Source organism: Nyctibius grandis, chromosome 5 (genome assembly GCF_013368605.1).
Source record: "Nyctibius grandis isolate bNycGra1 chromosome 5, bNycGra1.pri, whole genome shotgun sequence".
In the NCBI taxonomy this organism is placed as follows: Eukaryota; Metazoa; Chordata; class Aves; order Nyctibiiformes; family Nyctibiidae; genus Nyctibius; species Nyctibius grandis.
This window is the reverse complement of record NC_090662.1, coordinates 81,442,284-81,468,108: the sequence shown is the minus strand read 5'-3', so window position 1 is coordinate 81,468,108 and position 25,825 is coordinate 81,442,284. Positions and strand designations below refer to the sequence as shown.

The 25,825-nt window shown below is 44.1% G+C and overlaps 2 protein-coding genes across 4 annotated transcripts in view; one reads left to right on the top strand and one right to left on the bottom strand.

The window, feature by feature from the left end:
* ARHGAP8 (Rho GTPase activating protein 8) overlaps window positions 1-3,244 on the top strand; it is an 87,763-nt gene extending 84,519 nt beyond the window's left edge. The window contains exon 13 of the mRNA XM_068401037.1: window positions 2,961-3,244. Coding sequence (XP_068257138.1) covers window positions 2,961-3,158 — 198 coding nt within the window. The 3' untranslated portion in view covers window positions 3,159-3,244. The remainder of the gene's footprint in view (window positions 1-2,960) is intronic.
* Window positions 3,245-21,980: 18,736 nt separating this feature from the next.
* Window positions 21,981-25,825, bottom strand: part of PHF21B (PHD finger protein 21B) — a 174,470-nt gene continuing 170,625 nt past the window's right edge. For all 3 annotated transcript variants that reach the window (XM_068401975.1, XM_068401976.1, XM_068401977.1), the window contains 3 exons: window positions 25,587-25,662; window positions 24,542-24,645; window positions 21,981-22,205 (listed from right to left, as the gene is read on the bottom strand). In XM_068401975.1, coding sequence (XP_068258076.1) covers window positions 21,981-22,205; window positions 24,542-24,645; window positions 25,587-25,662 — 405 coding nt within the window. The remainder of the gene's footprint in view (window positions 22,206-24,541; window positions 24,646-25,586; window positions 25,663-25,825) is intronic.

Genomic DNA, 25,825 nt, shown 5'->3' with positions numbered 1-25,825 from the left:
GGAAGAAAACATCAGCTGCTCGTGATAGTGTTGTAGATGAAGTGGATGTGTTCATGTCACTCGAGAAAGAAATCTGGCATTGGAGTAGTGAGGGGTTGAGATGGTGTGAAGCCTGATCCCCTCAGGGAGGGATAAAGCCGTTACTGGTATGACAAGGCTTCCTCGCTTGCAGCTCTTGGTGAGCCAGCAGAGATTCTTGTGGAGATAGTTGGATTCATTTGCACACTTCTTCTTGGATCTGCTGAGGAAGGGATTGCTGTGCATTTTGAAGTGAAGCAACGTGCCGAGGAGTCTCCCTTGAATTCCTAAGTGTCAGCCTGATTGATGATTCACAGATAAGGCTTAGTGTAGCTCTGCCTCAGATGATATAATCACTGGTTCATTTTATCTTAAGGATTTTCTCTCTCAGGGGAGAGGCTGTGTCATGGGTATTTTTGTTGATCATTTCAACATTTACTATCTCCTTGAATTGCTCACAGAGTGGTGGTGGGTGGGAAGAGATGGTTTCATCTTGGAGTTAGAAACATTCTTTGAAATAGTTGGCCTAAAGAGAAAAAACAAATCTAGCTCTACCAGCAAGTCGCAGTGGTGGTGTTTTGGGCTGAAACATTGGCCTTCAAAGGCAGCAGTGAGGTTAAGCTGGGTGAGTTTCAACTAGCACTTAAAGATAGCACCTTTTGTGTGTATACACATCCAATACATGACTTGCTGGATGGAATGTGTCAGGGAGCACTCCCAAAAGCCAGGGAAAGACAACTGCAACAGGTTTGGCTCCTTCCATCCTCCACTGTCCTCTAGTACTATACCACATGCTTCTGTGCCATCACAGGGTACCTGCCCTGTATACACTTAAGGTACGTGCCTTAGGATATACAGCACCTACCTTTGGTTTTGTGCTGTAGAAAACACAATGTGATGGGCTGTAGCTCTCACTTTATTTTAAAGACTTTCAACTGAAACAAACACCATAAAATATTTTGTCCTCAATCCACAGATGTTTCACAGTACAATATTACACAGTGTGGATGGAGCCAGTATGACCGCTTGACTCAAGGGCCAGAATGCAGTCCCTAACCTGGTTATATTTAGAAGCATCCAAACGCCAGCTTCATTGTCCAGCTACCTTCAGGGTAATACCTAGGTCTATGTCTCCTTGTTAACAGGATACTCATCATTGTCCTAGCTGTTTTCCCTTATCAGTTATTTTGGTAGTAGTTTAGCTTTTGCTACATTGCTCTAGTATAATGAACTCTTGTTTGAGCTGATCTCATCTGAAGCAGATTAAATTAACAAGATGGGCTTGTTGGTTTTTCTGTAGAGTTAAATAGTGCATTGAGAGCAGTACGTGAAGGTCAGCAGGCTATACGTGGTTCGTACTCTAGAGAGAACGATGTAGGTTTTGCATAAGGTCATGAAGCAGGTATTGCTGTTTAATCTAATGACTTTTTATTCTCAAGTTGTGAAGTCAATCCATTGCAACGTGGTTATGGCACCAGTACGTCCTTATTAATACCCCCTTCCTTTATCCAGCCCTGCTTCATGACCTTAAAAACAATTGAAGCCTTTAATATTTGTAGAAGTAGCATCACGGTAGCTCTGATGTCCCAGGAGAGTAAGGCAAAGATTGGAGGGGAAAATAGTTCCTATTGGAAAAGTTAATATGGTTATGAAGAAAATGCTGTGTGTTGGGGCACATAAGTGCTTCTTCATGTCCCCCAAGGAAAAGACTTCCATCCTGTGCATGTCTAAAGAATGTTATATCCCCTCTTGGCTGAGCAAACAGGCTCCTTGCTAGGTAAAACACCGAGGAGGGTAGGCTGCGTGAGGGGAATCAAACCTGCATTACTGGGTAGAAGCAACTGGAGTTTATGCATATGCTAAGAAGTGTTCACATGATCATAATGTTTCTTAGGTTTTCCTCTAGTGCCCTCAGACTTCTCATAGTACTACAGAGCTGCCTTTTCAGGAGGCCTTATGGCAAGACAGAAATGGAGAAGCACTAAGAAGTGAAGTTTTTGCTTTCCTATTCCACTTGAAATTGTAGCAGGAAGAATACATGGGAGATTTTGCCCGATAATTCTCTGTTCTGTTCTGAGATGACAGCTTCAGAGTAACCTGTATCGCATTTGTGACTGCATGGTCTTCCCATGACAGGTTATTGATCAACAGCTGCAACCGTCAGCCTGAGAAGAACTGGCTGAATTACCTAGGTCAGGAGGAATCAAGAGCACCTTCAGCTTTTTGGCTCTTTACAATAACAGAGAACTTGTCAGATAGGACACCCAGACCATATTGGGCTTTAGATACCAGCCCTGCAATGCAGGAGAGCAAATCACACGCAAATTCCCTGCCAAGCTCACACAGAGAAAAAAAATACTGCTGCTACCCAGTTCTGGGCTCACATCCACAGTTAGAAGCAGGACACATCATCCAGGTGCAGAACAGATTTCAGTGCTGTGTATTTTACCTACAGCCCATTTTCACCTCCATTGCTTCAGAAGAGCTGGGTGGATGTGGAGGTACTTGGAAGTGAAGTAATGCATCAGTGGGAGAAAAAAAGTCCTTCTAAACTCTGGCAAACAACTTCAGAAGTCCTCAAGTTTTATTCTATAGAGGACTTAGTACCGAAGCAGATGGGATAGCTGTTTGTTTGTGCTGTCCTTCCTTGCCCCCCAGCAAAGATAACAATAGATTCCATATAGAAGGATTGAAAACAATTAGTTTTCCTAGCATAAAGAAACAGTTCAGCCTTTTTGCTTGATTTACTGACATCTTGTACTTGAGGGACACAGATTCCAGTGGCCCCATAGCCAGCCCTGAGGCCGTTAACAAGCCAGTGATGTACCTGTGGCCAGGGTCTACTCCCATCATTGGTTCATCCTCAGTACAGGATGGTGTCTTGTCTCTCCATCTCTGGGGCACATGTCTGCATATACCTATTTATGTTTATGTTTTTCCAGGTTTCACAGGAGAGCATATATAACAGAATGACAGCATCCAGCCTGGCCTGTGTCTTTGGTTTGAATTTGATCAGGCCATCGAAAGGAACAGCCTCCCTGAGTGCTCTGGTACCTCTGAATCTCTTCACTGAACTACTGATAGATTTCTACATGAATATATTCAACTCCCGAACAGTACCTGGTGAGATCTTACCTTAATGCTCCCAGAAAGGCAAATAGAGTATGGCTGCCTGAGGGAAAGGTCTCCATGCCTCAACTGGTGGGAGCTTTATATTCAGGGCTCTCTCCTGCAAAGAAAACTTTCAATACAGAGTAAAGTTTCTATAGCTTTCCAAATACCAAAGATGTCGGGAGAAGCGCACTGCCCCATATATTCTCATCACATGGGCGAGAATATGTACATGAACATTCAAAGGCCAATAGGTCAAACTGAATCCTCTTATTAAACTAGAGCAGCTGACGAAAACTGGTATGTTAAAAAAAATCATGACACTACATGCCAATCTGTAATTTCCTTGGGGATCTGGAGACCTTACTATGTAGCATTATTTTCTGGGATCATGCAGAGCTAAGTTCTGGACCACTCCTGAACGTACAGCTTTCTTTTATTTTTTTTTTATTTGAATACAAGTTTGTTAGAAATTTCCCTATTAAGTTAATAAAGATGGAATCCATTTTTAAGATAATTCAATTTCTAGACTATTTTTCCGTATATTTAAGTGTCTTGTTTTACACAAAAAGGTGTGGGCAGTTGTGGCACATCAGGTTTGCAATTACCAGGGAGAATGAAGTGTTTCCTGGGTAACTGGAGTTTTGCAGACAGCTAACTAATTATGCTTGCAAATATCTAATATGTGCAGTTAATCCCTGTAGCTGCACATGCAAAGTATGTGTAAGGTTTTTTTCTTATTATAAGTTCAAAGGGGGAGCAATAATCTGATGGGTTTTTTTTCTCTAAATACTTGGAATTTTCATCAGTGGAGTTATATCAGTGAGTTCATCATACAGAATATGGACTAACTTTGAGAAAAGTACCCCTGATGTTTGGGTTGCCTTCTTTCACAGTCTGTTTTGATAGAAATTTGCTCTTCAAATCAGTTTCTCTAGAAAGCAATAAGAGCAACAACTTTGATAATATACCCAATATCATTTTTACACATTGAAAGTCTATTATTAATCCCAATGGGAGTAATTAGCCAACATAAAGGGAGAATTTTCAGTGTTTTCTTTCTATGTCATTAATGTCACTTTTATTTGATGAACTTTAACACACTGCTATTTCATTGTTTAACACTGATTGGTAATGGGCTGGTATAAGGAAGTTATCATCATAGTTGCCTGCAAAGCAAAAGAACCAGTGGTAAAAAAGGGTAAGTGGTATTTTCCCTAATGTTCTGGTCTTCCTGCTTCTGTAAAAAGCTTACAAAACAGAGGGACTATTTAGACTTCAATAAAAGTAATAGTCTCAGAAGGACAATTTATGCATCCCCTCCTCTGCAAACACAGAGCCACTTTTTATCCTGTAAGTTCCAGCGAGTTGAGGGTTTGTCCTTCTGGCCTTCCTCTTAGCAGTTACAAATGGCCTGCCTGTGGAAAGGGCACAACAAAATCTTATTGCAGAGGGTAAAGAGGATTTGTTCTTGTCAGCAGTTTTGGGAAATAACCAAGAATTCAGAAGGCTCTGGAATGCTGGATGTGCCAGGTCTTCGTTTGCCCAGTAGGTGTCATCTATAGCATGAGGCAATGATTAAAATTTGAAAAATACAGAGGCTTTAGAACAAGAACCAACTTCTCACTTCACAGTCATGTGATTTCCCCAGTTCCTCACATGTGTTAAAGACAGCTTGTTGGCTTGTGAATATCTGTAAGTAATAACCACCTATGACTCCCATTTAAATATAAAATGATGCATAATACAAAGAGAATAATTAACAAGTACTCATGATTGTTGCATTTCAGCAAAATGAGATTGCCAAGAATAAAACTGTCGTAGTTTTGTATTGCAACTCATCAGTTTTACATCTGCATTATCAGTGACAGCATCCTAGCCTTGTTGTATTGTGAAAAAGAAACACAATTACGCTCAGCACTGCTCGGCAGCTTGGTAGCATGGTTCTGTGCATCAGCACCCTGTTCTTATAGGGGAGGAATTTGTCCTCTGGGAATTAACAAAACCTGTGTATTTTGCCACTCTCTGACCTGTAAAAAGAAGGAGCACCTTTGGGATTAAACACTGATAAATCCTATAAAATGGTTGTTTTCCATTTCCCCATGTCCTCTTCCAAAATCCGGCAATATCAAATGGCATTTAGTCTTCAGGCTACACTGTGTAATGGGAACGTGAGTCCTGGGTAGTTTTAGCACCGTAACATACCAGAGCCCTGTGGGTTGAAATCCTGAGTTCATGGAAGTCAGCTTTGCCTAAAAAGTCCCCAGAGCCTGGGGAGAGGGGTACCACATAGATTTAGTTTTCCAACTCATCCTAGGTTGGGAGAGAAGAGGAATTTGGCAGCAGCAGTCCTGCTGGAGGAGCAAGCCCTCAGGGCACAGCTGCCTGTGACCCCCTTACTTTTACAAGTAAAAAGTACAAGCAATGAGCATCCCTTCAGCTAATTTGGCTGCCTGTGGACACACAAGATGATAGTTAAAACCAGACTCACGCTTTTGGTATTGGTCACATGCCAAACTGCAGGTCTTCCTTTTAGTGCTTTGTAAACTACCATTTTCCAGCAATTTATAGCTCCTCTCATTTAGTGGATGAAGAAGAAAATGGCATTTTCTCACCTCAAGGTGCCTTCTTCCTTTAAAGAACAGATAAAATCTGTTATCTACCAGCGTGGGTAATTTGATGCTGCCTAAGAAAAGTAGGGGCTCTGGTTCTGATTGCCGTTAGCACCGGTGAGGGCAGAGTGAGGCAGGGGGACAGGGGGCTCCTGCTCCCCTTTACCTTCCTGCCTCCCTAGCAGGCAGCCTGATACAGAAGTAAGGAAGGTACTCACCTCCACCCCAGCCTTTCCCTGCAAGCCTACCCATTACAGGGAAGGCACTTTCCCAAATCAAAGGCACCTGGGTAGCAAAACCCTCCCCTCCTAGTGATGAGACCCCAGCTCTGTCCCCCCTACCCCAGAGGAAGTGGCAAAATCCTCCATCTGCAGCAGAAGCCCCTGATCTCCGTCCTGAGTGCCAGACTTAACTACGACATTAAATCAGTTCTCATGAATTATTCAGAAGGGTTTGGAGTGAAATTCATGTTAGAGAAATGTATGTTTCAAATTTTCTGACTCTAAGAGGAGTCCTGGAGGTGTCCCCTGCAGTTACTTTGATAACGGTTTCTCTTTACAAATGATAATTGCACGATTCGAGCTTCTGTACAGTGTGGCCTCATGAACTCTTCTCTCGTATCAAAGAACAATTTTCAGATCATTTCTGTAGCAAAAAGAAAGTGATTATGGAGATAATCTGTTGGAAACACACATGCTGGATTTCAGTTTAAAACAATAAAATGCAGCCATGGAATGAGAAATGAAGTGTTACCTAGCTGACAATATACAGAGAATAAATTGCCTAAGCATTTTAGTTTACTGAGCTGTTAGGAGTTGAAAATTGGCCCAAGATTAGTCTGATTATCAGGATGCCTCTAGCAACAAGCACCGAAGGGGATAGGGAATACTTTACTACCCTGAATCTATGAAGAAATGTAAGAAGACTGAACAATGTCATTAACCGAGGGGGTCTTTACTGTTCTCTCAAAAAAACTTCCATAAGTGAATATCACTTACATGTGTGCGGATGCTCCGTGTGTGCTGCACTCCTCGAGCAGCATCCATTGCAGAATCTCTGAGAGCCTTATAAACTTCAATATATTCATCCACTCTTGAGGATACTAATAAAAGAAAAGCCCCAGATATTTTATTCACATGTTCAATGTGTATTTAGGTAGCAAGTTGAACTTTTAATGGGATTGATGGTACTGTCAACCCCCTCCTTTATTTCCTGAACAGTTTGTCTTCACAACCCTGGAAAATATAGGTTTGCCGACACTCCCACTTTTCAAGTGACCATGGGGGTGTTGGGGCATAGGGGAAGAAAGTCAGAGAGAGTTACTGCCAGCATCTGTACTTACTGAAGTGAGAAGTTCACGTTCAGATGAGGCTCTACTGGCCAGGCACATTCCTGCTCATACTCTGCTTATTTCTAACATGTTTTTACCCATAAAGAGAAGTCAGAAGCAAACATACCCTGCTTTAAGTAGGCACCTCTTCATCAAAGCCAAAGGTATAACTGTGAGAAGTATGTAAAACGTGTTGAATGATACACATGGCTGGCATGTGAAAGGTGTTCTGCCTTTCCCGGTGGAGTAACACTCATTTTCACCATCTGAAGAGTTTGATTTTTGTCTTTATCCATGCACATCGTGGAAAGCCATTTCAGTGGATCGCACCTAATGCGGCAAAGGATTCTAGTGTCGTCCAGCATTACCTGAAAGCAGTAGAGGACTGTAGCAGGGTGCTGCAAATGCAGTTGTCTTTCTTGCAAAGTAGAAAGCTTGAGAAAGGACTACGTTAAGCAATGAGATTTCTGTGGGGTTAGTGTCTCCATTTAGCCTGCACCCAGAGCTAAACAATAACCAGTTCTTCTATCACCTAGTGTCCCCTCCCCAACCAATAAAGGGAATTGGGAAAAGGAGGAAGACTCATGGGTTGAAATTTAAACAGAGTTAATAAAATAAGAAAACCAATATCAATACTAATACAAAAGACACAAAATTATACTTAGCTCATAGAGTGGGGGCAAGTTCCTCCATGGAGAAGATAGGGGAAAGAAGGAAAAGAGAGGAGAGCAGAGCAAAGAGCCCCCCCCATCCCCAGCAGCTTTCCCATTTATAGTGAACCTGATGTTAATGTTATAGAATACACCTGTGGGCCAGCCTGGGTCAGCTGCCCTGGCTTTCACTGCTAATGGCCTTGATCATGATGGCTGGCCACAAACTGAAACAAAATGTAACAGAAAAGTGATTCTATAAATTTTATCCCTGCAAAACCAGGACAGTTAGGTTGGTGGTTTGGACAGTGAACTGGCCTGGAGACTAAGAAGGAAACTTCCAAATAAACCAGGAAAAAAGCCCTTTTCCATAGCGGGCCTGTCAGCATCTAAAAGGTGTTACCCAGAATTGTCACTCTGAGGGAAAAGAGTCTTGGTTTGCCTCTCCAAGCTGGAGATACACAAACACATGATGCTACATGAGTTCTCCTGTTTCTTCCTAACCGGAGTCTAGTGCTAGGAAAGCCATGGTAATTGTACATAGAAGGACCGTAGCCCTACTGTCCTGCGTATTCCTCTCTAGAATAGCTGGCAGAAGTTCAGCATTGAAAATAATTAACTGATTGGAAAAATATTTCTGCTGGAACGTGCCAACTCAACAAAAAATAAAAGCATTTTCTTGAAAGGCGTGGTTTTGGTGCCGTTCTTTCAGAAATCATTATGTTCTTCCAGAAAGCCACCTGCGGACCTCTGAGCCACGGACCCCCAGGCTCGCCCAGGGCCTGGCTCCGGCTCTGCCCACCTCTGCGGTGCTCTGGAGCGGGGAAAACGAGCATCACTTCTTCACATTCGCACGTGGCATTGCAATTATTGCCAGAGGTAAGGAGGGAATTCTGCTGGAGCCAGGGGAGGCGACAGACATAGCTGACTGATCATTAAAGCTGACTTTTTTTTCCTGTGGCCCTGATTTCTCCATGGTGCAATCATCATGCAGAAACTGCTTTCCTGACTGGCAGTCTGTCTGTAGTCCCCAGAGCATGAGGTTGTCACTCACAGGGTTAGGGAGTGCCTGTAGTTGGGAGCGGATGGACCTGGTGCCTGACCCAAATGCCTGGGGGGCAAAACCGCAGGCTGCAACATGGAAACATGCTCCTGTGAAACACAGCCCTGTCTACTACCTGCTTCATTTTCTTTTGCTTTGATCCTCAAAAACTTACTAATTTAAGCTACTGCTAGCCCAGACACTGATGCCAACCTCCTCAAGCCTAATATGAAATCAGGATTTCTATCTTTTTGGGTTTTTTTCTCTATTACATGGATGGTGTTCCCCAATACTGAATTGTACTCTCAGTTTATTTCTGCACTTCAACCTTTAATTGCCCACAGGAGCAGTTTACAGCATCTTACTCTTCTGCCATGAAAATTATCCCCTTAATTAATGGGACAATAAAACGCAACTGTAAAATGCACCAAAGTGCATCGTCTGAACTGGATTTCTGCAGCAGTCATGGAAGAGTCTTCAGATGGGTAGATTTTTGACACTTCACCCAAGAATTTCTTGACCCAAAGCTCTAAAAATAGTAAGGGCTGTAGTAAGGTACTTAGTTTTTCTGTTTCAAAAGCTTTGAAAGAAACATGTCCTGCGCCTGCTTCACCTGCCAGTGTTGTCTTTTTTTTTTTTCTATGTATTTCCCACCCCTTCAAAGCTGCATTCTCTGCCTACTGCCGTTTACATCCCTCTTCATCTGCAGTCTGTCAGCAGTCCACATAAGTTGGGGGATGGTGTTCACGCTCACACATGTGACCCCCACTGCATTTTTGTGGGGATAGGAATGGTCCGAGGCGCTCATGGCCGTTCTGCAGCTGGATAAACTGAACTGAAACAGCAAGAGGTTTGGTTCTGCAGGGAAGTTTCAGATTAAAGTTTTTGAGTGAGTGAAATTGCCCAAATCACGTTCCCCCATCTCTGAAGCAGAAAGATGGTTATGCTTTTGATAACTAGATTGAGCTTTTATATCTAATAAGCCAACACTCATGATGTAGGGGAAAAGAAGGTAGGAAGATCTTTTCCTTTCCATATTTCCCACCACTCCCAGCCTTCCTCATCAGCCTCTGTCTTTGGAAAAACCTACTATACTGGTGCATACATGAAATGCAGCCACAGCCGATGTCCGGTAAAGCTAATATTGTGTTTAATAACTGTGCCCAGAATAGAAACAGCATCTCATCAGGCTGCATAGCTTTCCACTCTGAACACATGCATAGAGCTGAGCAAGGCACAGGCTGGTGTTGCTGTGTGCCTTGTTCCATGTTAGGGGTCATAGAGGGGATTTGCTTCCCTCCTCCCTTTCCCTCTCAGTACAGGAGCTCCCTCACTCTCACTGGGCTACCAAACAGCAGGAGCTACTAGCCCCCTAAATGCTTTCATGTTATTCCCATCTGCATGGAGTACTTAGTGCTGCTGCAAAACCACACAAGCAAGATGTCAAACTATCACAAACCACTTCCACCTTTGCAGAAGGATTAGCAGATGTACTGCAGCAAAAGCCTTCCAGAGTGCACGCTGCCAACCCTGATGGGTAAGAGGCCACGGCACAAGGACAAAACAAATCCATTCCATTACAAAATTACATTAAAATTCAGTAAGATAATATCACTGTCTTCTGCACTAAAGGAGCTTCTACAAAATAATATAAATGAGAGGATGAAAATAATGAGAGGCTTTGTAGAGCTCTCTCACAAGCCCTGACACCCAGCACATTCCTGCCAGGAAGGCAATAAACACCCCATTCTCTGCATGTCACAGTATCACAACTTCTCCATATAATCACCACTTGAAAGTTAATAGGACTCTGCTCCCAGCGTGATGGCTTTATTTTCTATAGTTGTTGCATGTCCTGCATCCACGGCCGTCACTGGGGACCCGGCTGTGGAAGCACCGTCTTGGAGGACAAGTTGTTTGAGGCTGCCTCAGAAATCAAGCGATTTCCCTACAGGAAACATTGCATTGAAGCACTGAAGACGGTGGATAGTGCAGATGGAGAGGTGGTTCCTCCTCGCAAGAGTTGTGATGGATAACACCAGTGAAGGGCAGAAAAGGATGGGGCAGATAAGGAAACCAAAGCTACCTGGCTAACAGAATCATAGATTTATGTTTAGGTTGGAAAAGGCCCCAGTACCTTTCAGTGTCTTTCTTGTAGTGAGGGGCCCAAAACTGAACACAGTATTCAAGGTGCAACTTCACCAGTGCCAAGTACAGGGGGACGATCACTTCCCAAGTTCTGCTGGCCACTGTATACCTGATACAAGTCAGGGTGATAAACAAAACAAGCGGCAAACCCCTCAAGCTCCTGAAACACAGCCCACCACCTCTTCACTGTTCTGTGCACCTAACCACAGGCACTGACAGCTTTTTGGTTCTTCCAAACAACCAATATTTTGGTCAATAGGTACAGTGAAAACAGAATAAAGGGGTTACATGCCCGACCAAGGCAGATTACAGCAGGCCAGGTATCTTAACGGCGCTTTAATTCAGCCTTATCAAAACTACTGGAAAAATGGATTTTGGCCTAATAATTGTTTTGAACACCCTTGTGTGTCCAACCAAATTTAACAAAATGCAGTAAAATTGTACATAAGAAATGCCACCTGAAAAGTCACCACAGCAGTCATCAGATGGAGGATAAGAGGCAGCGACACTGATGAAATGCAGTACCACAGGAGTGCATTGCTTTGGTGCGGATCCATGGGTGTCTGCTCCTGGTTAGCCTGGTAAATCAGCCAAGGTTGATGCCTGTCACATCATAGCAGTTTGGGTTGGGGAGGTTTTAGACTAAACATGATCTGGACAGAAAGCATTTCAACAGTAATACATTAAATCATTCTTAACTTGTTTAAATATAATCATTAGACTAAGTATCCAGTTCGGTGTAAATGTCCATCTGCCACAACAGACAGCCAAAGCTGCTCTGCTGGAATTGTCTTGTCGCCAAATCCGAGAACTGAGTATGTGTCAAGTATGAGTGGGCTGATGTTAGATGTGGTATGTCGAGCTCTTCATACACACATCTTGCATCATGCCTCTTTTGGTCTTTCCATTAGGAGGTCCCAAAGTTGAACAGCAGAAGAAAAGACACCATTAAGCTAACGATGTGTAGCAGAAGACGTACCATACACTTTTGTACACCCAACACTTCTGTCTCAGGCACATTCCGTTTGTCTTTGCGCACATGAGTATTGCAAATTAACCATTGATTTGATTATCATGACCAAATTATCAGCTACTGGGGAGAAGATTTTTCAAGTCCTCTTCTGCTTGTCCTTCATGCCAGCAAACTTCTCCATCTACCGGTGAGAGGTTTGTGGTGCCCTGCCCTGCCTCTTGCCAGCGAGAGACCCAGAACTGGCCACAGGCTGTGCTTGCGCTCACAGCCCCAAGCTGCTTCAACTTCTAAAGGAGAGGAGAAGGCGAGGTGGGAAAGGGAGAGCACCTGGACAGACAAATTTCTGGTGAATACATGCTAAATGCTGTGAGTGGGAAACGTAATCATTTTACGACAGCACTTTAGGAGTCTCCGCCAGTGCTGTGCCAGATTTGGTGTCCCACACACTAGCGCATCCTGCTTCTGGCCTTCACTGCAAGTATCCAACCAACCTCCTTCTCATGAAGCCAGCCTTGGTCTTTAAACCAGGTACTTTGTCTGGGCCTAATCCCGCTTGCTCCATTCTCTGTCCATGGAGAGCAAGGCTGGCTGATAAGCTCTTATCAGCACACTGGGAAATTTTTCATTCCTGCATCTTGCCTCACCCAGGACTTTGATAATCATTTTATTTGCCAAAGACTTACTCCTTCATGTTGTACAGAGAGAAATTAAAAAGAAAACTGAAAATACACATAAATCATCTAGTAAAGAGAGTCAAATTAATTATTTTTAAAAAATTTAATTCCCTTTGTGGCTGGTTTTTCTCTGGCTGCACTATCAAAAACGAGCTATCAAAGAAAACTATCATTAGTTTTTAATTCAGGATGAATTCAGAGAACGGCTCCGGCACAGCAGCTGATGGCTGCCTGACAGCCTGCTCATCTCCACCTGCTGCTGATGGGAACGGCGGCGACGGCTCAGCCTGGTGGTGCCCCTGCTCGCCAGCTGCCAGCAGCCGGGACCGTGGCACCGCCTGCCCACCACAGGTACGCCTGTGCCCGCAGCCCCCAGGGGCCGGAGCTCCAGTGTGCACTGGAAGCAGGGCTCAGAGCCAGGGTGGCAGCGCCTTGGGGAAGGACTGCTGCAAAATGGTAGGATATTTTCTCTGCATCATTACTTAGGGGAGAGGGGGAGGCTGTGATGGGAAGGTCCCCAGTACATCCATCTTTACTATGAGCCCTGAAGCTCTCCTGGCATAAGGTCCCTCTAGCAGCCCAGCCTTGTGTATAGTTGCTGCTGACAGCAGGATGGTGCTGCCAGCCAAAGGGCACGACTCAAATCTCACCTTCAACTGGGAGCATCTGAACTCGGCACCCAGAATTTAATATTTATTACGTAGGAAAAACAACAGCCTAGCAGCTTGGGCTGGCACTTTTGAGACAAGACATGTAGCCACACATACTGCTTAAATGCTTAATTTTTCCTTGGGCCTGGGAGGGGGCAGGGGACAAACATCGGAGCAAAGCTTTACAGGCACACCAGGAATCTGCTTGGCAAAAATCCTTGTGTGACACAGCTGTGGTGCCCAGCCAGCTGGCCGGGCTTGAATGGGCATTTCTCAGGCTGAAATGTCTGGCATTAGCGGAGGATGGCTTTGATACCACACCGAGAGAGTCGATCCCTGAGGGTCAATCCTGTCACTGTCAGCATCAGTCCCAGGGTGACCCTGGGAAGTCCTTCCACCCCTGAGATCTGCTGACCACATCATACTGCAGACACCAAAGCAAACCAGGGCTTAAGCAGGTAAATTTATTTATATGATGACTTGAGGGCAGCAATTTGTTTCTGTCTTGGCAGAGAAAAGCAAGCTATGCCCTTTCTGTAGCTTTCCCCAGAGGTCCAAGTGTTTGCCCAGAGACGCTAAAGGAGAAGCATAAAGCTCTCGTGACCTCCCCCAATGCATGGCTGGGCATCCCCAGCTCCTGGCACCGCAGCATAGTGCTCTGTCAGTCTGGTTGTAATAAGGTTGATCCATTCCTCCAGCTGTGCTAACAGCTGGCGAATGGGTCTTGATATTTCAAGAAGAGTCAACTTCAGTCTTGGTGCTTTAAAACTTGCCTGAATAAAAAATCCTGATGTTCATCGTGAACTTAGAGCAGTGGGGCTGTGGGGAGACACCACTGCTGGGAAGCACCACCAAAACCAGCGAGCAGCACCCTGAAAGCAGAGCTTTTAGGTTAGCTCTCAATTATTTTCTGTACTATTTTCTTCAGAGATGCATGTCTGTGGCACTGCTAGCATTATTATTATTATTATTATTATTATTATTATTATTATTATTATTATTATTATGCCCTGACGACACGTGAGATGTTGCTTTTTCTTTTCTTTTTGTAGAATGTGGTTTATTTTTTTCTAGGCTGTTATCTGAGTTTAGAAACAAGGTCTGTCCAACCTGCCCCTGGCTGACACCCTTCAGGCTGGCAAATGTGGCCCTCTCATAGCATCACTGCAGAGAAACAACCCTGCTGGACCACTGCTGGTGGCTGAGGAATTATCACAGTGACCCAGCGCTGCCCCGTGCAACCTCATCTTCGAAAATTCAGGAGGGCAAAGCCCCATGGTGTGTTCTCGGCTCTCCTTGCAGCTGTAGGGAGTCCCACCACCATTTGGGCATCTCCTAGGGGCTGCAGCAGCTGAGGGTAGGTGAACCAGTGGCCCAGATCCAGTGAGGGACAGAGGAAGACCCCCTTTTGCCCACTAGTCAGGGAAGTGTGTGGGACCATCTGTCCATCTGTCCTCAGCCCTTTCTGAATTCATGCAACCTGCTCTTGGCTGGTTGTGTCTTTCTCTTCCCTATGGTGCTGGCTGGATGAGGCCCCTGGAGCCCCTCAGCAAAGGGAGATGGAAAGAGCAGCTGGGGCAGCGGTGCCTGGTGCAGTCCCAGCTCTTCCCCAGCCACTTGAAGACCCTGAGACAAATTTCACTAGGAGGACAAAAAAAAAAAAAAAAAAACCAAAACACAAATCATGTGGAAATATGTTGTGTGAAGAGTCCTTGGAATCAGCCATTTCCATCAGACTGGAGCCTCCCAGAGCTGAGCAGGGTTAGACAAATGAGCCTTGCCACTTGGATACGGCCAATGGGGCTTGGTCACATCCATATCTGGGCAAATCATCCCCACAGGTCACAGTGATGGAGCTACTGCTGCTTCTGTCAATGTTCGTGAGGAAGAAGGGACATGTTGGGCACTCCCCCTCCCAGTTTGACACTTCAGCTTAATTGACAGAAAATAAATTTTATTCTTTCAAAGCATAGTGGGGATGTCAGTTTGTAGGAATGGGATGGGATGGGCTGGGCAAGTAAACCGGCAAACACCTTGGGACCCCTGTGGTGAGTATAGTCCTTTTCTGAAAAACTTCTCAAGGTCAGAATTACACTGAGGTCCTGGGTAGCATTCAAAGCCATGTGCAAGGGAGATCTTTAAAAAAACAAACAAACAAACAAGGAATTAGAGACTTAAACCTGTTAGGAGCTCTTCCAAGGTGAATTCAAACCATCAGCTGGGAAGCCACTAAATGTTCCCTTGACTAGCCATGAGCTTAAGAGAAGCCAAATAAAACAGAGCATCCATCATAGGTAAAGTACAAACATACTGATGTAAGCAAAAGCTCTCACTGGAATGGCTTAAAAGCGCTTCACAGCATCATGTGGCAATAGCACAGAGATTAGCTCCTGAGCTGGTAAGACTCATGCTGATGTTCCCTAATGCAGCTCTGTCTTCTGCAGCCACTGCCCAGCAGAGATATGGAGTCCAGTTTTCATCTGGCAACATGGACGTGCTGCAGCGGCTGTCGCCCATCATCAGTCCCATGGCAAGGAACCTCCCAAGCCACAGAGAAGCTGGGTATTTAGTTCACTAACTTTGCATCTAGAAATGATGCCCCATTGACCTCCTCCACAGTCGAAGAATGGGACCCAGGAATAATATTGCAATGATCCAGGTGGCACCCGCAGATGAAGTGAGCTACGTGGGTGAGACTTGGTTTATTTTTTTCAGTTGTGAAGTAATCGAGGAAGGTAAGAAGAATGTAATACACAGACAGTGGCTAAACACATATTTTTTCGTGATGCAATTTCAAACCATTAGAAAATTTCTAAGTTATGCAAGTGCACTTTAAACAGTAACATCCACACCAGAATTTAATTTTTCTCAAGTTGCTGCTCGTGCACTTATTTCTAATGCCACCCCTTCTTAATTTCCTTGGATTTTTAACTGAGAGAAAGCAATACTATTTCCCTGGCCAGACAAAACAGAAATGGCCCCAAGAAGCAGATGAATGCAACTGAGAAGTGCTGGTGTGAAGGGACACAAAAGCCCATCAGGGTGAAGGATGCTCATGTCCACATCCAGCAATGGCACGACCATTTATTTTTCAGCAGCCACAGCTTAAACCACAACCTCGGGTTTCAATAACCTAAAGCACATTGGAAGTGGGACAAAAAAGATATACCCTGAATGATGGAGAGAGAGGGAGGGGGTTGAGGGGGGGTTTAAAGATCTCTTAACTCTTCTGGTACCTTAGAGGTTGCCTGTACTTGGCTACCAAGGGAGGAGGGCTCACTGGTGGTGCTGCCCAGTGCCTGTCGCTCACAGGCTTGGAGCTTTGCTCACCCACATGCAGGGACACAAAGTCCCTTCCTGGGGCTGTGCACATCTCTCGTTTTCCCTTGTGCTGCTGCAGCAAACCTCCCCACTTCAGAAAATGAGGAATGTGTGTGTAGGGCGTGGGGAGATGTAATTTTTAAAGAGATATTGGGCTCACTCATGAAATTATTTTTTCAAGCCTCCTCAAATGGAAAATAATGAACATAGCATCACTCTGATTTTCAGGGCAATGCCTTAGCCATGATTCTCGCTCGGCACCCTGGGCTCTCCTTACATTTCCCTTCGGCTTCCTGAGAGGGAGGTAAGCGTGCGGGAGTTCAAGAGTGCAATGAGTGAGCCAGACCACCCGCTCGCCAGGCCGGCCCACCTCCCCGGCAGGCGATGGAGAGCCGCAATCACGGCAGCACTTCTGCTCTGCAGTCTAGCCACAGCCGTAGCGGTTGGCAGGAGTATACACGATCAACGAAACAGCACCGTTCCCACGCAGAACGGACAAAGCACAAGCACCGAGATGTTTGCAGCGAGGTTTACATCTCAGCAACTGGAAAACTGCTTTGACAACAGCAACTGGACTGCCAGTCAGCTATGCTTCCAGCACGTATATTGAGGGGAAAGGTTATTTATTGCTGCAGCTCAAGCCCAAAGATTAAACGCAAAAGTGAAATAAGATTTCTGTGGTAACTGCGTAATTAGTGAGGCTGATAATCAAAAGTTGGGGTGTAGCATTTCTGCCGCATTTAAATAGCACAGAAGTCATCTGCAATCCGACAGTACAAATGCAAACAACAACTTCAAAGAGCACTTGCATCTTTTTTTTTCTTCTTCTTCCTGGCTAGAATCTCTATATGCCTATGTATGTTTTGTAGTATTTCTTCTATCATGACAATTTAATTTTTTGTTTGCTTTTTTCAAGGAGGAAAAAAAAACAAAACCCTTTTGCTTTAATGATATTCACTATGGTGAACTTAAAAGCAGCTTACAGAAGTGGAGTCTGGCATTTTCTGTTTGCACTAGTCAGTCGCTAGTGATTGATCTCAGAAGCCAGGCTTCATTTTCTAAGCAAAATAAGCTGCAGCTGGCAAAACCTGATTAAAGTGAATGGCGTTTTACCTGATGTGGCTGTTGCCACTCATTTCAGTGTAATGTCTCTCTTTTCAACTACAGAGGACCCGCAGAACACAGAACAAAATGTATGCATCAGTTCATAATGCACGCTTCTAAAAGTTTAAGTGTTCCTAATAGGCCATCAAACTGCTAGGAAACCAGCATGCGATGGGTACGTTGGCATGTAGAATAAACTCCTAATATAGCTGTTGTAGAGTTTGTGTTGTCATCCTTACATAGAGGTCTACCATAAGAGAAGCCACTAACCGGACTGACGCTACTGTTAGATCCATTGTGCAAAAATTGCTGCCAGTGATCATGAACTATATATAAAAAAATTGAGGGGTCTTGACTCTGCTTCCTGATTTTTGAGCCTTTAGGGCATAGTGGATCCATTGTGGCTTCTCCCTCTAAGAGTATGAAGCCCAAAAGCATCTGCGATCCTGACACAAACAAGCCATGCCAGCCTTCCTCATTCTGCTAGCTGGGAAGGGCTGGCATCGCTCTGTGTTACTTCCCAATAGACAGAAGATTTCCTTTTCCGCTCATTTCTGAGGAAGGGGACACAGTGAGAGAAAGAAGAGTAGGCAAAACTGCATTTGAAGAGGTGCAAATATAAAACTAACAGGCTTGGAGACAACACGTTTCATTCTAATGGCTATTTGCAGAGCAGCTCCTCTGAGAGATAACTAATAGCATGTGAAAAGGTCTTACGCACAGAAAACAGTCTGTCACGTTAAAATAAAGAGCTCTGAAGCTGTGAAGTCTGGCATAGCTGTAAAAATAACTTTTGCTTGGGAGGGGAGGCTGGGAACCCCATGGCTCTTTTCAAAGACAATGCCCAGTGCCACAGCAAGGAACACGGAGGCTAATGTGGCTCCTACAAATCGCCACCAAAACCTTAATTTAAATTACTATCAAAGATTAAAGGCTAGCGTAAGCCTGTCCCTTGCGACCACATTAATTATTAAGGCAACATGCAGAGCTCTGTAATTGGCTCCTGTCTGTTAGCACAGCGCTGAGTTTAGGGGTTAGGGTTGTGGCAGAAGGAGAATGGTGATGATTACATATGATTTCTGGGTTTGCTGGTTTGGGGGAGAGGTGTCTTCTAAAATTGGAAGCAGTGTTAGGAAAAATCAGGGTGCTCTTCCAGTAGCAGGGGCCAGGAGGGAGGAGGGGGAAGTGTAGCTGCAGGGGAAGCAAGTATGCAGTGCAGAGCTCCCCCTGCGAACTGCAGCCCAAAATTAAATGGTTACACTGCCAGGAAGTGAAGACAAGGCAACCACCCCTCCAATCAAACAAAAAATACCCTTTTCCACTACCCCTGGTGGAAAAAAAACAACCCTGCTTCTGCTCTGCATAAGCATCAGCCACTGTGGTAGGTTTCATGCAGCTGTAATGTTGTCTTCCTTCATTTGGTTCCTTTTATTGGGAAGTTCTGTCCCTTCCACTGGCCAGAAACCAGACAACTCCTGCGAGGGACCTATCTCATTCTTTAATTACTAGACTTACACAGTGAGTTAACAACTTAATAAAATGGGCTCATCACACATTTGAAGAGCACCTGAACGTGTGGGTCTGAAACCAAAGCCCACGGGTCTGCCATCAGACCTGCTGCAGCCAACCGCGTGTCCTCGGTCTGCAGCAAGTCTCTCTCCAGTAACCTGCCGTAAGCAAAGACCACGCTGCCTGCCATGTGCTCAAAGGATGTAAGGAGCACATGCAGACAGCTTGGCTGACATACAGGAATGTGTTACCCTGTGGTAACCTTTTTTCCATGTTGGAACCCTAGGCTTGCTCCCGAGCTGACTCGATTCATCTCAATTTGGGCCAAGCCCACTGCAGTGTTTAAATCCTGGTGAAAACTTTAAAAACGCAATCCATGAGAGATGCAAGAGGAAAAGGGAGAGATCTGAGGTACTGTCAACACCTCTGCGTACAGATCCAGGGAAGAGCAGGACAGGAAATTATTCCAAGAGGTGGGAAGCCAAGAAAGGGAGTGGACAAGGTGTCCCTGCCTGGGAGACATGATGGCCATCATGTCTCCCAGGCATGGACACCTTCTTCCTGGAAGAAGGAAAGCAGAAAGTATTGTAGTCATTCTGGCATCGTTTAAATCTGAAAATTGAAGACAGCGGTGGAGAAATCAGCACCAGTAACTTCCCCGCCTCAGCCAGAGCCTGGCCTGGGACAGGGTCACAGCAGCGGGCCCTGGGCAGGCCACGCTGCCTCCCCTCAGCAGCAGATATCACCATGACGACAACACCACTAAATTGTCAATCAAGTTTAATGCATCATAAAGAAGTAAAACTACATTGGCATATTTAAGACAAACACTTTTTTTTTTTTCCTATGCACACTATCCACTGGACAGTCCCCTTTTCAAAATAACTACTTTTAACAGTCCAAGACACTTCTTCAGAAATTCTTCACATATTCAACCTTCCACACTTTTCCTTTTTTTTAATTTGTCTGAGAAGGAAAAAAAATCATTAAACCTGAAAACATTTACATTGCAAGCCACGTTAGAATGCATAATTGGCATACAATAACCAATGTATAACAATTGTGTTTTACTTAGTTCACTTTGTTCATCAATAAAAGAATATAAAAATCTTGTTCAACCGAGTGTTGTGTATTAAAATAGATTTGTATAGTACTGCACAGTTTCTCCCGGAGTTGTGAAAATGGTTGAAGGGACCATGTGCTGCCTAGTGATGGGCGACGGAAAAAAGCCAGTCCCTCGTGGATTTTTTTTTTTTTATTTAAAAAAAAAGATATTCGGCACCATGTGATATGCTGATGTGAGAGGAGACTAGCCTTGTGTCGTGCTCTGGTGGCTTCTTGCTTTCCTTAAGTACCTGTTGTGCTAATTGACGGAGAACTCATAAATGACAGAGACGATGGCATCTGGGGTGTGTGTGTGATGTTGAGAAAAACCGGGGTGCCCATCACTACCTTCCCGGGCAGGCCGCAGGGTGACAGGGGGACCTGTGGCCTACAGGGGGGCCAGGCAGACCCTTGCAGTATCAGGAAGACTAGCTAGTGAAACAAGCAGGCGCACTGGGATTTTCTCAGGCTAATGCTAAACACTTTCCAAATGTGCTAAAATCCAACAAAATCTTTAAAAGGAATCAAGGTTCCAAAAAAACCCCAACAAACCCTTAAAATTTTCCACAGCCTGTCCCTCCCCTAGAACTCTTGATATTATCCAGTATGAGAAACAACCCCTTGAGGCAGTTTTTTTTTTCCTGTACCATTTCAGCAGATACTTCTGCAAGCAAAAAAAGGAAAAGAATAATTAAAAAAAAACATGTTACATATTTTTAACAATAAAAATGCAGTACAAAAATGTAAAGTTATCTTTTTGGCATATTATCTGTACTGGCAAGAAACAAAACCCAGACTATTTATTTGCTTTTTTTCTTTAAAAAAAAAAAAAATCCAAAATTAACAGAAAAGAAATCCCCCAAAATAATCTCTTTAAAAAACAAACCCCAACCTGCCAAAGATATCCACTATTATGGTTTATGCTAAATCTTGCACAAAAACTCCATGAGAAAAATACACCGATAGCAAAATAAGTAAAAAGGACCTGCAAAAAAGTAAGGAGTTTTACAGTCATACTTTTTTAAATACTTCGGAACGCATATACAGAAGCATCAGCATGAAAATACTTCAATATTTTACTAGAAACGCTAACTTCATACAGTTTCTTTATTTAAATATCTGCAATTCTCAACTCTAATAATACTGAAAAAAAAAGGTTCTTTTGTTTCAAAGGCTCTGTGAGTGTCCGTGATGCCGTTCTGGTCAAAACGGCCCCATCTCCAGGTCACCTGAATCAATGGGGCCAACTTTGTTCCTCTGATAAGAATCCATGTTGAGTCCTAAGTAGTTCAGTTTCTGGTTATCTCACCGATTTCCCTCCCACACATAGCTTTCAGCCCAACTACTTCTCTACTAGCTCACTAACTCTTTGCATTGAAAATTTTCCCCTTAAAGCAGAACTGGAAACCTGTCTGCTCCCCACAAAAGGATATGCCGCTTCCTATTGGCCATACTTTTCCTGGTTATCCTCAGTCATAGATACATTAAGGCCAACATAACAAAAAAAATCTCATAAGCACTGAAGGTCTCGGCAAATACAAAACCGCAGCACAACCCGCTCCGTGGAAACCTGCTGCCACAGCGACCTACAAACTGGACTGATTGGTTTGCAAGTTTCTATGCGTATCAAAACTAAGACTGCTCCTTCTCCCCTTTGTTTCAGTTTAATCTCTCCTCTGTGCATGTGTAAAAAGTTTTTTGCCCCCTTCCTTCACTCCCTCGCAGACGGCTCTGTCAGTTGTTACCCTGTGATTGCTGCAAGGTTTTGTGCATGGCAGCAGAGGCAGAGGAGGGTTTGATCCAGGGGACAGTTAGCAGGGAGGAGGTGGTGGTGGTCGTCATGGTAACCTGAATCATCTGCTCGTTTTGTATCAGTCTAATGAGGGTTTTGAGACGTTCCAGTGATGACTGAGTCCCTTTCTGCTGGGCCAACAGGCTGGTTTTTAGCTCTAAGCATTTCTGTCAAATAAAGGGAAGAGGAGAGAGAAGGAAAGACTGAGAATACATTCAAATTGGTGTCAAACATCTCTCCAAACATTCTTTTGTGTCATGCGTGCACGCCCTGCTCAAACGAAGTATATTCTCTTTTGGGGATAGCGAAACCACAGCTTAACGAATGGAGTAATCACCAGCACCACATACACTGCAGCAGCTGTCCAAGGTAACCATATTCATGCCAGTCCACATGCATTCAGAGGATGTTTCTGATCTCATCCTGTAGACAGCCTGGCAGAAGTGCCTTCTGCACTCCAAAGAGATTACTGTCACAGGACTGTAATAGCTGTATGACTGGGAAGTACTGAAGCCACCAGTGAGGTGTCAAAATCTTACCAAATGGCATTGATAAACGCTTGAGTGATAAACCTCACCATGATGCATTTTATACGTGCCACACATTTTAGAGTCAGTACTGTGAAGGTAAGTTGACCTCTCTAAACATGATGTCATTATTTTTCTGGCAGAAAACTTGATCTAAGGTACTACTGTTATACCAGTTCAGTCACAAGAAAGCCTTTTTCCTATGAGGTGGCCAAACTTCACTCCACAATCATTTGAAACATTTCAAACCTACATGAAAATGAGCGTGAGAGTAGGAGGCAAACGAAGGCATCCCAAATCTTCCTCTCCTTCAAGAAGAGATAAGGAAGAATCGGTAATTCTCCTTTCCCTCCCCAGCCCCATACTGCTGCAGCCAACATCCCATCCTTTACACTATCAAATGGCCTGAGGGGGACTATGTGACAGACCAAAACTCTGAGCCTGCCTGCTAGACGGAAGGGGATGGTGGCCTCTCTAATATCTGAAACCTCCTGTTTTGTTTCTCCCAGTGAGCCCAGGGGTCTGGCAAAACTGCTTACTTGCCTGCAGATTGCTCCTCTTTGGCTGTGGTCTAGACTACCCCGGGTAAGGGGTAGTCTCCCGTCCTGGGGAAGGGGGAAATGCTCACTTGAAATTCAAGTTGTTTGAAAAGCACCTGCGTGGAGCTTGTCAGAGGTTGGTTTAGACAGGTGAAATCTCAGGTGAAGGATAAATCACATTCTGTTTTTCCAAATAATACCATTCTACCTGTGGTGTGTATGAGAGCTTTCTCTTTAATGTAAATCTCTGTTAAGGCAAATGTCAGAAATGAAACTGCTCTGTGCTGGAACACCTTTAATTGCTTTTCTCCTTTCAAGTGGATATATCTCCAATAAATATAATCATCAGCTGATATTACCATTTAAATAAAACAGTGTTGCCCACTGAAAGAACCTGATTCGGCTAAGATAGAAATCTTACTGATTTTGACGGCTCTGACGTACACCTGATAGCTGACTGCATCCCCAAATGCTTTTCTTTTTCCGAACACCTCATCCCACTGCACTCTCCTACCTACCGAAGATATTCTGTACCCCAGAGTCACTTCTTCATACATATGTGTGTTTCCATTAGTGCTGATGGTGGCTATACACAGGGAATATTCCCCACTGTGATGTCTTTTAATAAGTTATTGCTTTTCCTTCCACTCTATTTTAAATGTGATAAATATTTTAACATGCCTCCTCTGGATAACTGTAGTGGTAAAACAACTAGTGACCAGTTACTCCTGCAGCTGCCACTTTGCTTTTTCCAGGGTAAGGAAGTTTCAAATATTTATTGAGACTGCTACCCCTTAAGAGTGGGTCTGAGGTGAGGTAGCCCCAAATAAGTTCCTTCACCCATGAAGGACAGGAATTATGGCAGCCCACTCATTATTGCCAGAGACTGGTCCTCATAGCACAGTATGTGTGAGAGTCATCGCCAGACAACATTTAGCTTTGAAATGAGTTCGCGGAGAAAAGGATTGTGAATCCATTTCCAGTCATGAGGAAGTTACAACATCCAGCCTCTAAGACAAATAAAGATAGTTATTTCTACCTAATCTCAAGAGTTTTGAGCTAATAGCCAAACAGCTACCACTGGAGGACATGCTTGTGACTAAACTTCTCACCTGGAGAATGAAATTGCCTTAAAGTCACTGGACAGATGAGAACTGTGTATGGCACTACAAGGAAGGCAGGCACAGCTATGTTGGGGGGAATTGTGCGTGCAACAGGAATTCTGGTGATTTCTCCTCCTCAGCCTGCCACAGCAGCTTGCTTTTGTGCATAAAGAAAATCCACGTGTTTTTCCTCAAAGAGAAACACACTCACACTTGAACATCTGTAGCTTGGGAGCATAAATAGTTTTCTAGCCACAAAATATCAGGTTTTCAAGCATAAATTCTTTATAAGCATCTCTGCAGGAGACTCTGTGTCCCCAGTCAGGTGTCCTACCTTCACTGCATTGTTGAGCAGTCGATCTTTTTCTTCTAACTGTCTATGCTCACTCTTCAGCTCACTGCTTCTCTTTAATAACTTCCGCTTCTCTTCTTCTTTGACTGTGGAACAATAAGATTAAGGATGCTGAAAGGACATATGGCAAAACTGTGCACTTGACAACAGAAAGCAGAAGCATGTATTTTGAATGGTGAATTTCAAGTGTCATTAGTCTTTTGTCAGAAGGTACAGCCAAATAAATCTGGAGTTTCTGCTTGCATGCATGTGTCTATGTCAACAGCTAGAACACAGGACAACCCAAAAGCCACAGTGCACCTTTGAGATGAATTAAAATTAATCCTTGGACCACAAGTGGTCCTGGAGGTCTCCAAGACAGATGTGAATAGTATTTAAGAACAGGTCAGCCACCTGGAATGGCAGTAGTACAGCAACCCTGACTGAAAAACACAATCATAACAGTACCAGACCTCTGCAAAGCTCCTTACAAATATAAATACAATCTAATGCCCCAAACAGCCTGTTGTAAGAGTGCAACAGGGAACTAAAAAAGAGTGATGGTCAATGCAGAGATACCATACAACGTCTGATACTAATGATTGTGGTACCAAATAATACCGAAACAATTAAGAGCTGATACTACTGCAGTATCTGAGATACCAATCTTGCATCGTGCTACATATGCAATTACATGGCTCTGCCTAGTCTGACTGTGTCTGTCTCCCAGCCTTATGTGATTCTGCCTTAAAATCCCTTTTCAGCCCCGTTCCCGGGAAGGCACCACTTTCATGACAGCCTCCTTCACAGAGTGATGTTCCCGAGAAACCAATCTTAGCTTCCTCAAAGAGAGAAGATAGCAAAGGAGCAGACGGAGAGAAAGTGACCCGCTGTTCCCTGCCACAGCCCCTTACAGCCCTTTGCTTAATAATGCCATGATACCTGGCAGCATTACAACACCACTTTAATATTAGTGCCATGAAGAACTCAAATAGCATTGCCTGTCACAAGCAGAGAATCTCTTGTCAATAGCTGTGTTAATCCCTACCTGTTTTATGAGTAACATAGGAGTGAACAATAGCCAGAGTTCCAGTCCATGGCACATTGTCGTCTTTCTTTAACACCTATAAGCCCAGGAAACAATAAAAAGTTAGAACACCACAAAGACAGACATTAATGTTTTTCTTCCTCCAGTCTCACAGCTCTGCAGGACCAGATCTAGGGTCCTTGTCTCAGAATTCACAAGCTGAAAAGTAATGAGAGAATAATTTGAGTAGCAGTCTCCGT